General features: G+C 34.0%; 1 protein-coding gene across 1 annotated transcript in view; it reads left to right on the top strand.

Moving 5' to 3' along the window:
• The first annotated feature begins 689 nt into the window (after nt 1-689).
• The window catches only part of LOC131056769 (serine/threonine-protein kinase STY13), a 34974-nt gene continuing 22804 nt past the window's right edge, over nt 690-12859 (top strand). The window contains exons 1-3 of the mRNA XM_057991026.2: nt 690-2026; nt 3573-3705; nt 4011-4206. Of these exons, the coding sequence (XP_057847009.1) occupies nt 1887-2026; nt 3573-3705; nt 4011-4206 (469 nt within the window). The 5' untranslated portion in view covers nt 690-1886. The remainder of the gene's footprint in view (nt 2027-3572; nt 3706-4010; nt 4207-12859) is intronic.

The raw sequence follows: 12859 nt of genomic DNA, 5'->3' as shown, positions 1-12859 counted from the left end.
AATGACAATTATTTCTATTACAATATTAAATGACAAGTACTCACCACTTTGTGATGCTTAAAGATTACAAACAAACCGCAAAAACGAAAGCTTGAAATTATAGAACCATTCACGAAACACACTTCCTTCTCTCCTCTTTCACATTTCCCTCCAAAATTTTCTTTGTAAAACCAAATAAATATACAAAAATGCTCTTTCACCATTTAATTCAAATAAATAAAATATAGAAAATTTCATGAAACCACTATGTAACATTTAAGCATTGCCTATTATACAAAATTCAGTGACCAGCCACATGGGACCTTCCTCTTACAAAAAGAAAATTTAACATAGCATTAAAGAATATTTAATTTCATAAAAGGTAGATGCCCAAGGGAGGTCCTATACGGATAGCTAGTAACTATAACAATTATTTTTTTTGAGCCATGTTAAAGGGTAGACATGCCATCATAACTATTTGTCAGTAATGTCAACCATTAGATGCTGTTACCAGGGCCCCACATGAGGCAACCTTATGCAAACCATAGTAAAAACATGGAAAAATATATTGATTAAGGCCATAGATGGACTTTTTCTCCAACAAAGACAAAAGGGATTTTAATACTCACGTGTTCATCAGTTCTATCTACACCACTCCAATTGGAAGAAAATTAGTTTTTGATAGGATACCATGCTTGTGATATAGGCCCATATCTAGATCTCGTATTAAGGTGGAAGATAAAGTATAAAATTATATACATCAACATAAAAGTTGTGTTTGAATTATACTAATAATTTCTGCAGGTTTATGGCAGTTGCAATGTGCTTAAAAATTGTTCCTGAAGTTTTGGGGATGCATGAAATTGAGTGCTTTCCATGCACTTTAATAACAATGATATTTTCTCGGATGTCTTGGTTAATAGTTATTGGAATGTTATCTCTTGGATTGTCATGGATTTCAGTTGATTCGGCACTGTATCTGATGGCAACTCGTGATGGGTGCTTTTAAATGAGTGTTCAGATGATTGAGGAGTTTTGAGCGAGATTTATGTTGAGTTTTGAATTAGATAAGTGTTTAAATGGTATTAAGATAAGCTTTTAGAATGTTGTTTTGAGCTAAGAATTTTGAGGGATTGTATAAATAAAATATCGGGTGATAAAGTCAATTTTGAGAACTGTGAAGGATTGCTCACCAAACTTGCAGAGTAAGCAGAGGATATCTTCGTCCGAATATTAAAGAGGGTACTGGCATACAACGAAAAACAGGAAAACACTAACTAGTTTGGGAATCTGTTTGGCTTATGGTGGGAAATTCAGGCAGTACTGATGGATTCTGTCTCTTAATAGATTAAAAATTGTGTAATGTAGGCTGTCTGCCAATTGCATGCTGTAACTTGAGAGCTTTTGGGTTGGCTAGTTTTTCCTTTTATTTTAGCCGGTTCTTTTAATTCTTGATTTTTCCTTCTCCTATCATTATTGGGTGTCATGCATAACTGAGGCTGCTTCCAGATTCGATTTGATTAGTGCTTTTGGGGTAGTGTCCAGAGCTGTCACTGTCTCAAATATGGATCTGTTACATTGATCTGACTCTATTAGGACATATATTTTCTGCCAACACTTTTAGTCAGAAGGTCCCCTTTTTAATCTCTTTATTGGTTTGGATTCATGCATATTTATGTTTGTTCCCTATGTGAAAACAGCCTTTGTTACCATGTGATTAAAGAAGGGGGATGGTGTGTATCAATACCCATCACTAGGTTTTTCAGTTGCGTTGAATGGATTCAGTTTGGGTTGGAGTGGGATAATCAGAAATGGAAATAAGTTTGGTTGAAGACAGGCTTACTAGTAAAGGCAGAAGCTCGATAATGACTATTAAGTGCCAAGGATGATCCTGGTTGCGAATTTCAATGGATAGTCAAAATTCAATGCAGAGATCACCTGCTTATGATGAGTTCCAGTTGGACAAAAAGTGGCTCATTGATCCTAAGTTGCTGTATGTGGGTCCAAGGATTGGAGAAGGTGCTCACGGAAAAGTCTACGAGGGCAAGTAAGCTATTATCGAATCTTAAGCTGCTTCTTTGCATAGATCTTACTGATTTTATATTGAATTTTACTTGGATCGCATAACTCATTCAGTGTTGAATTTGAAAATCGAATTCATTACTGATTGCTGGTTTCATGGTGAATTTGAAAAATGACATTGTGATCTGTTATTCTTCTTTTGTTTGGAAAACTCACATTTTACATCATTTTTTAAGCGTCATTAAAGTATACTCTAGGAGCATGCCTGGACTTGGTCCATATCGGTGGTAAGTATTCCACATTAATGTTAGATCAATGTATAGTCTTACTTTTTAACTCTCTCTCGTATAAGAGTGTCACATCAATTTCCTTTTTCTTGTTCAAGTCAATCTACATCCAAACTCGCTGATTTGTCAGTTCTAATTTTTCTTAGGGTTGGCACTGAGACTGTGGGCCGTCTTATTTTGTTGTAGTTAGAGACTGTAGGCCGCCTCAATGTGGGGAGGGGTTGAACCTAATTTTTAATGATTGGTTGACATTTGAGTTTTAAATTGAATTCTATTTCTAACTCTGTACCTTATGGCTAATGCGTTTGGAACAGTATTACTATTCACATTGTTAAACAGGATCTGGGGATTAAAGGTTAAATCTTTTGAGTTTGAACATCCATGCCTTGAATTTTTTTAATATTTATCACTCTCTTTTCATTCTAAATATACTTCAGTAATTCTAGTTTAATTTCTCCTGTTTGTTTTAAGTGCATTCTAGCAATTGTAATTTATTTTTTATTTTTCTGTTTAATAGCCTTTCCGCAGTTTTATTTATTCTCATATGTGGCTTCTGAAAGATTCAATTGGTGTCAATGCTGCTGATAACAATCTACCAGTGTTTGACTATGTTTCTAAATCTCCAGCCTAAATCGGTCCCACTTTTGCAATTTTAGTTTGTTTAAGTCTATTAGTTTTCCACAATCCACAATCTTTCTTGTTGCAGTTTCTGGATTCGATTGTTGTGTATTTTTGTATCAACATTTCAGATCCTGAAACGTTGATGGAAAAATACACACACAATCGAATCCAGAAACCGCACTAAGAATTTTAGTTTGTTTTCTCTGTTTTTTTCAATGTTAAGTCACTTCTGGATTCCGTAAGACTTAATTGGTTTCAATGTTGACAAGATCAATGCACTGGTCTTTGATCTTGTTTCTAAATCATCAAACAAAATTTGTCTGTTTATTTTTAAACCAGAAATCATTTCATATTCTCATTTTGAGATGGATATTAATAATGTAAAACATGTTTCAGAAGATTTTCTAATGTAAAATCTATTTTGGAAAATGCCATGGATTTCTTCAGTTGCATAGAGCTTGACCAATCAATGTTAACTTTAAATCAGTTGTGATGTTTCTTCAGTAGGGATCAATTGATGAAGGCTCATGAATATGTATTATTTCTAGAATTGGTTGCCCTCTAGTATTTTGCAGTTGTAAGAAGTAATGCACATGTAAAGATTGCTTGATCTGATACCAGATCTTGTGCAGTGTGCTAATTATATCACTATGGTGTTTGTAGGTACAGAAACCAGAATGTTGCTATTAAAATTGTTCAGAAAAGTGATGTCCCAGAAGAGATGGCAAAACGTGAGGCACGATTTGCAAGAGAGGTTGCAATGCTAGCACGTGTTCAACATAGAAATCTAGTGAAGGTTTGTTCATTGTTTTTAAGAGGTATTTTCTAAGGTAAAATAGAAAAGATTAAAATATTAGCTTTATTTGACCATGTCCCTTGATTGATTTACTATCTTGTTGTGCTATCTTTTTGATGTCAAATCAGTTGATGACACATAATTCAAACATTAAGAATTCTAAAAAAGTAACAGCAGTATAAATGCCAGGATGCATGATTAATTGGTGCTGGGATTTTGATTCGGCTACTAACTCTGTTATTGGCTTTTTAACTCTCTACTAATTACTCTAGTATAGGATCTCTAATTGTGTGAACTCTTGACAGTTTATTGGGGCCTGCAAGGAGCCTGTCATGGTGGTGGTTACAGAGCTTTTAGTAGGTGGGTCGCTTCGTAAATATATGCTGAGCCTACGTCCAAATTGCTTAGATCTGCAGTTGGCCATTAGTTTTGCCCTGGATATTGCCCAAGCCATGGAATGCTTACATGCACATGGCATTATTCATCGTGATCTTAAGCCCGGTATGTTTCTTGACACTGAGTTGAAATATGACAAGGGCATTAAGTTAGAGTAAGTATTGACTAAATTCCCTAATATCTTAGCAAGACTATAAATTGGCCTCTAAGCTGGATTTTTGTTTCACTTGCACAGACTTATAGAGGTGTTAAAAGATAAGTATATATAAGTTTACAAATGTATCATGATATAAACAAAAACAGCTTGATTTCACCATTACATTCTATTATGAGTAACATATGTTATCCTGTTGGCTGGCCTTTTTAGATTTGTAAAACCAGCTTGATTAGCTGTAATAATTTGAATGCTTTCAAGTTGAAAATGCTAAATACCATAGGGAAAGTATCATGTGAACAAAGGTTTTGGTTGTTTTCTGAGTGTTGCAGTTAGTCATTTGGTATGGGAGTAAGAGATGCAATGCATATGAGAATCTTATAGGGTTTTGAACAGAGATGAATTTTAAGACTTCTCTGTAATATATGCATGGTATTCAGTTACTATGATGGGCCATGGACGATATTTCTTGATTCTTAATCACTTCTTCTGTTGTCTAGAAATGTTTCTGGAAAGGAGAAAACATTTGGAAAACCAGATTCGGGAACAGCAAGATATTCATATCTGGGAGAAGAAAGTTCATGGTCTAGCATTAGTTTGTATATGTCTACATGGTTTTTCATAATATCATATCATGACATTGCATGTAGTCCCAATATTCCTTATCATGTGAAGGCATAAAAATGCTTGTAATTCGGTTATTGATTCCTTCCCATTCTAATAAACATTGGAATCATTGTCAAACCCTGCAAACGCGCATATAAATTCTTGCTTTCTAGTTTGTAATGCTTGATTGAGCAATACTACAGGAGTGTAATGTTAAAATAGCAGACTCTGGAGATTATAAAAATTTAGACAGACGTGCAAAAGCACCCTGAATCTTTCCCCAAGTTGGTCAAGGATATCTGTTACAGGTGAGGACAATTTTTTCCTGGATTTTGTGCATGGCAGGGGACAACTAAAATTTGAATATTAATTATAAAACATAAAAAGATTAAGCAAAAGGAAAATGTATATTACGAACAAACTGAAAGAAGCTGAAAATAAAGGGAAAATTTATGATCTAACATTGAATGTCATTGTCACATTAAAATGGATTAAAGTGCAAAATTGAAATTTAAATACTAGTAGTATAATATTAAATTATACCAATGACCGGTCCTTATCAATTAAGTTTCTACATGGCTGAAGTTACTGAATATTGAAATGAAGCTTCTACCTTACCTTTGGTGACCTCCCTTTGACTCCTAATTCTTCCTCTCTTCCTCTCTTTTTCTTTTCTTCTTTTTTTTGTTTTTGCAAAATAAATTGACACAGTAGTATTTGAGAGGGTCAGATTTACCAAGGTCCACCTTTTTAGGTTTAGTGTCTTTTTAATTTCTTCTTTTTGTATTTTTATTAAAAAGTCCTGGTCAAAAGATGCTCTTCCGTCACTGGCATTCAGATAAAAATAAATGGGGATACCAAAAATTTGGGGATGCTCCACTGTCCCCCAGAAGTTCAGGAGGACTTCAAGATGATGTTTTGTCCCCTTCTTGCAATGCCCAATCCAACCTGGGATGCTACCCATGGTATACAGGAGTTTTATACCTATACTACTTCTAAATGCTTCCCAATTTAAGAATATCACATCAAACCAATCCATTAGCTCATAGTATCAACTGATTTTTATAAATCTATGCCAACAGTATCAAGAAATAAGCTCTTAGAATACTCCACTACACATGCCACATACTTGAAATAATGATGAATAGAATTTTGTAATCACAGAGTGAAAATTAGCCCTTCAGAAGAAGTCAAATCTGTTGAAGACCTCTGAAGTTAACCTCTCAAATAGCAAGAATGTGTAGTTCTTTAGCTTGGTTCCGAAAAATATAGGTAGATGCATGTTTGAAATGAATTCCATGGAATATTTCTTATGGACTTTGCTATTATTTTTGAGATATGCCTGAGAAAATTATGAAACTGTAGAAAATATGTGAGAAAGCATACTACCATTTAGTTCACAAAACATGGGGGAAAAATGCCTGTTTGAAATAGACTTATGAGGCCTCAGAATGAGAAAGGGCTGGATGCCTTTTGGTTTTGGTCAAGTGTGTTGTTGAGATTCTCGAGTCTTTTTACTGTAGATGGCAATACTATAATGCCTGTAATCATGTTTCAGAGGTCCCATCCATGTAGATAACATGCAGGGAAATCTTTTTCATTTAAATGCACTCTCTAATGCTCATAATATTGAAGTGAAATTAGTGCATCTGTTGTATTTTTGTCACTGACCAGAGGATTTAGTATTTATGGGTCTAAGTAGCTGGCAAAAATGATTGGTAGAGGGAATATCGAGTTTTGGTAACCCATGTGGCATATGATGGTGTTAGCTCGTGATGCCCCACAAACTCTTATGATTGTTTGAAAAATTTAAGAGATACATCAATATGGAAAACTCCTCGAAACCCTAAGTTGTGGGAGAATTATATGAAAACATGCAGACATCATTCACATGGAAGGTGGCAATTACAACGTGTTAATGTACTGACTATTTGCACGACCATCTTCCTGATGCTGTCTAAACATCAATATGAAATAGTGAACACAAGATTGTGTTGAAAATGCCTTCTCGTGAGGGATTTCAAGTTAGCTAAGGTGTTTTCTTCTTACACAAAACTTTAGTTATAGCTGATAGAGGCTGGTATCTTGGGGAACATGCTGTGAAATTCAAGTAAGACTAGTTCATTCTGTGGCTAGTGTTGCATAATAGCTTACTTAAATCTGACATTTTATTCAAGAAAGATTGACATGGCCTCTTTGTTTGCATAATGTGCATAAGGTGAGAAGGGACGAACCATTTATTAAATTATTATTGAACTGTGGCTTTGTTGAGGAGGTATTGTTTCTGATTTCTGTTGGTCTTTGTTTGAATCCTGGTAATTTTGGTTCTGTGGAGAATGCGACTATTTTTTGGATAACTGGGAAATAAATTTACTCTAATGCCCTTAAAAGTAAAAATAGGAAAATCCATATTAGAGATATTGTGAAAACCTTTTCTTTAGTTTGCACTGACAGTTATCTGGGTTAAGGGATGGCCATTTTTCAGAGCAACTTTGTGACTCTTGCTACTGTTGCTAATCTAGTATGGTTGCTGCTAAACAAATTTATGATAGTGGTTTCTCAATCCAAGAAAGCAAAATGATGCATGGTCAACCTTCAAGCCACTTCAATATTAAACATTTAAAATCTTTAGAATTTGCACCTTTCTAAAGAAGCTTAATTTATATATTCAGATAGAAGATTTTAGACATCACTATAAGTGAAATTTCAGAGGTTTTGGAGATTAAGGTTTGGTGAATCATTGTGTAGGATCATAGTGTCAGCAGGAGAAGGGGCTTATTTGATTGATAAAATTTAAACCTGTATCCATGATTGGATGAATTTTATCAATATTGTCGAGTTTTGATCTCTTATCAAAGATAATGTAGGTGCAGGGTGTGGTAAGGATGCCAATCCTGGTGATATAAATTTGGATGTTCAAAAGCACCAAGTCAGAACAAAAGCATTGGAGCAATGCTGTTGAGCATTGTCAACAAACACTAGAGGAAAACGGTCTCCTAAATGCCAGAGATGAATTCTTATAACTACCAATCTGGTTTTTCTGTTCAAGATCAGTGTTCCAACCTGGAATAGCATAATTACCTGTATTGTCTTCAGGATAAGACATTTTCGTTTGCAAGTATTCCCCATCCAGTACCACCATTATTCCACAATTCGATGCTCTATGAAGGCTGTCTTCTTGCATTAGAGTCATTTCTAGGGTTTTCTACCTCTATTAAGAGTCTTTACAACCCCTGGTATGCCCACCAACATCAACGAGTTATATAGCAAAAGTATTGTAATTGAGCAGATCCTAATTCTGGCTAGTGTTCAAAATCAACTGTATAGAAACTTGCAAAAGAATGTTTGAGATTTGTTGCATATGAAGTAGATGGTTGGGATCCTCCTGCCTATGAAAACTTTACCGTTTCTTCTTTTCTAGAGCTTGAATTAGCTTTCCACAATAGAAGAAATTAAATCTTTGTAGAAAGTACGATTATGCATTGAAAAGATAGCTAGAACATATATCTGAGGAATGAATATGACTGCCATAACTTGCATTGCTAACGGTATATGATATTAGAAAGAAAATCCTAAATGGTTTGAATCATAAGAGGTTAGCATTAGTTGCAAGCTTTGTTTCTATAGAAATTGTCATAATGTGCTTCACTGTTGTTAGTTAATTAATTACTCTATTTTTGTTTGGGAGATGGATTATATACATTGACAGAACAAGCTAATAGATACAGTATATATTAACATAACAAAGTAACCTCCGTGCACGAAGTCTAATATTCTTGCTTATGGAATCTGTGGAATTTCTTCACGTTAAAAAGATTTTTCTATAATACTTGAATTTTGTTAAATGGAAGCGTAAATACAAATGAGGTAGGGTTTGCATCTAGATATGTTTGGATACTGCTAGCTGGCTTTATTTTTCTTTCATGCATTTTTAAACCCAATAATTGTTTTGTCATTTTTGCTGGAAAAAAAGTGAAACTTCATATAATGGTCTGCAGATCACGTACATGATAAAAAAACTCAACTTGTTAACTGTTAGGTTCATCTATATACAATAGAAGCTCATAGACTACTAAGGCCATAAAAACTGCAATTACTACTACTGTTCAAGAGGATAACTAGAACTGCGGAGCCCAAACACAGACATCATTTCACCCATGCGCAGTTTGCTACAGAGAATAGCCATGTCAAATAACCAAATATAACAGTAAACTTAAGAAATCAAAATCTTCCAATGAATGTCCACAATTGAGAACATTGACAGTTTAACTTGTTACACCCATTCCTATGAACATAAAAAGAAACTGAGACATAACTTCGTCCTTGCATGCCAGAGACACAATTTCCAGCTGCCTGATAAGTATCTTTGCTGCCTCCTGCTCAATCCAAGCTCAATCCAGGAGGTTCTTGGTAATCCACTCTACATTGTATTGGCTATAATAGAATTGTGATGAGGTCCATTAGAACCTTTGTGTCCACAACGAAGACTTGAACATATTGAACATGTTTTTGTAGATTGTGGTGCTTATCCTCTGGAATAAACAGGCCTTGACCCAGATTGGACATCTGAACAAAATATATCATGTATAGACATTTGAAAATTTTGCAAGGGGCAGAGGTGAACTGGATCTAGGCCTAGAGACTGTTTGAGTTGCCCTCAGTACTGTTGGGATTTCTATTTTATTATCTCTCTTCTCTCCATATGAATTGCCAATGATACCATATAATGTTTTTCATCCAATGCATGTCTTCAATTTTGTGTGGCACTGGCAATAGGTACCCAAAGTTAAGATGATTCTGTTTTTCTGGTATGGTGAATTTAGATATAGTGTGGATTAACTTATTGTCCCCTAGATGTGCCCAAGCTCTATAGGAACTTTCTTAGAAATACCCTAGTCCTAACCTTTTTTCATCAGTCTGATTCCCACACCTAGTTCAGCCAAGGGCTTCCTATCTATGGTTTGAGTTTTCTGTTCTTCAGTGAGTTCCTTTGTGTGGCGATTATCAACCATATTACCGGAAATGTGACCAGACAATTAATGCTTCTTCCAGTATTATCCTTGTAGACATAGTTCTCCTATTTACTTTATCTTCTTTTCATCAGAATTAAGACATGTACATGAATGACCAACAATAGAAACTCAGTTGAATACATGGACAAAGACAGAAACCAAAGTGATAGTTGTGGGCACTGCAGGGTGAGCAAAAAGGTTGATGAATCACTGTGTTATGAGTTGTTCTCTTTATTTTGTAGTGGTCAGCATTACTAGTTAATTGATGTACTTGAAGTGTAGTCTATTCGTTTCACCTGGTACTGGCCAATAAGCTAGGCTATTATTCTAGCAGAAGTGCTTCCAATGATAGTTTTTCAGCACTTTTGCCTATATTGATGGTGGCTGATGTGAATGAGTCCTTTTGAGTTATGTTAATTTTTAGATCAACAATGCTGTGGAGATAGAATTCTCAAAGGTTAATTGTTATAATGACCTCAACGAATTATATTATAAAATATTTATCACTTTCTAATCACCAAGGTCTTGTGAGGGTGAGGTTAGAGCAAACGGCAAGTAAATTACTAAATTTTATTATTCAACACTTTTTGATCACCAAAATCTTGAGAGACAAAGTGAGTGCATGTGATGGACTGGAATATAATCAAATAGACAACATATAAATTTGAATAATATCTGCTATTAAAATATGTTGCTGCTCCAAATACAGAAATGTAGCATGCCCAAAAGTAAACCAATCCCTTGGGCTACTCCAAAAACATCATCCGGTTTAAATTAGCACAAGCTAACTCAAAAATTTCACCTGATTGGGCATGTGTAGCATGTTTTTGACTATAGCAAGATCGGCAAAACTAACTTTATCAAGTTCACCGCTATTGAACTCAACAGTTAAACCTACTTGTTCATTACTAGATTTTGATTTTGCTCTCCTAAAAGGAACATTATGTTTCACAATTCCTTCATCTAGTAGAAGGATTGAAAATGTTTCAAAAAAGGTAGGGCATACAATGTACAAAAAGTTCATGTCCCTTTTTATCCTTGAATATCGCTTTGATTTTTACTAATTTTCTATTTATTGTTTTCTTTTTTGACTCTTGACCCAAAGAATCACTTCAATTCGAGTGGCAAATGAATTGAAGTTTAAGTCTAATAATACCAATTTTGTACTCTTTGGTACATATAGGAGATGAAATTATTTTGAGCGCATATGTTAAAAAAGTGTAAAAAGCTATAGTCGTTTACTTCATTGTATTCTTTTGAGATGTTATATTCATCTTTATTGGACCTTTTGTCCTTATTTAATAGATAAAGAATGATATGGAGTGTTTGTGAATTGCTGAAGAATATCAGTATGCTTTCATAAGTAACATTGTTGGTGGAAATAAACTGACTATATTGTCTTCCCTGTGAGACAAATGTAATGTCGAAACTTTTTCTGTTATCTACGAATATGAGATCTATCAATTTGTATATTAAAAAGAAGACTTTCCCCCATTTCAAAATCCTTCAATGTATATGCGTAAAAAATGGGCTAATTCAGTAGCTTTCTATTCCATTTCACAAAGGGTCAAATTTTCTTCAATATGAGTTTGGGGGATGTCTTGTTGGCCCTTTATGTCCATATAAAGAACACAATGAGGAAATATACTTTCTTGAACTTCCATTTTGATTGCTTGAATATCATTCATAAGGAATTGGAGGAAATCACAACGATTTCTTTTGGGAAATCCCCAACAAAAAAGGCATACTTTTTCATCAAACTTATTGTAGCCACTACCCACACTGCACAAAATAGTGCACCACAAACAAGAGCTAATGAACATACCTGCAATCCCATAAAAATACATCACAATTCCTCGTGGAACAAAATGTATTTATTGAGATGACAATAAGGGTATCGGGTTCATATCAAGATAACTTGAAATTCCAACCACAAAAAACTAGTGAATCCAAAAAGAGGAGACAAGCAAAAAAATGCTTATTTTTCGAGACCTTGTCATGGGTTCTATCTAGAGCCATTTGGATTGAATTTTCAGAACAATTTACATCCTATTTAATTTGAGGGATTGAACAAATTTTGACTTCCACCCTGGAGTCATTCTCATAAGTTGGCTATATTAATAATCTAGCCATATACATATAAGAATTTCAAAAAAATATATATCTATGACGATTTTTTTGTTCTTCTTTCTCCATGTTATTTTATTGTTTGTGCTTTTCTAAGCATGGAAATTTTGTCCTTAACTTATTGATTATCAAAATCATACTTCATTATATTAGTAAAAAAATTTCAATATCTATGTTCAAATGTATATAAAATTATTGATTAACAAAATCATACTTCATTTTATTATTCAAAAAATACGAGTCTCTATATTCAAATGTATATTTACACATATTTTGAAGTAGAAATAAGAAAGACTTAATCTTTCACACACGGGTCTGTATAATATGTATCATACATATGATACCATATACATTTACATTCTATTCACAAATTGTTATTAATCACATATGAATAGATCTAAATAAATAGAAATATCTATATAGATCTATTTATGTAACAAGGTTTTATCTTATATTAGAAAAAACCAATATATAAATAAAAGCCATTGTAATTCCTAGAGAAAACAAGCCCACCAAAGGCATGAAAACAGAGGGTAAATTGGTCATTATTATATCAAAAGTATATTAAATAGTTTTTTTTCCTATGATAGGGCCAAACAAGCAGACGTACCTTTCTTTAGAAAGTACCCAATTCATTAGGTGTTTTGTATACTATTTTATTACTTTGATGCAAAACAAATGGGACCAATTTTCACATTGTGTTTTGGTACACATAAATGATAAAATATATCCACTTCTCAATTCTTTTTTTTTTTGAAATTGTTATGAAGATGATAAGTATGATGATCACAAAGATTTTGAGGGCGATGAAGATAGGGAGGATTATTGGGGCAAGAGTGTCGATGAGGACGAGCTTCTA

The sequence above is a fragment of the Cryptomeria japonica genome, chromosome 1, assembly GCF_030272615.1.
Source record: "Cryptomeria japonica chromosome 1, Sugi_1.0, whole genome shotgun sequence".
NCBI lineage: Eukaryota > Viridiplantae > Streptophyta > Pinopsida > Cupressales > Cupressaceae > Cryptomeria > Cryptomeria japonica.
The sequence above is the reverse complement of the archived record's forward strand: the minus strand, read 5'-3'. Positions and strand labels throughout refer to the sequence as shown.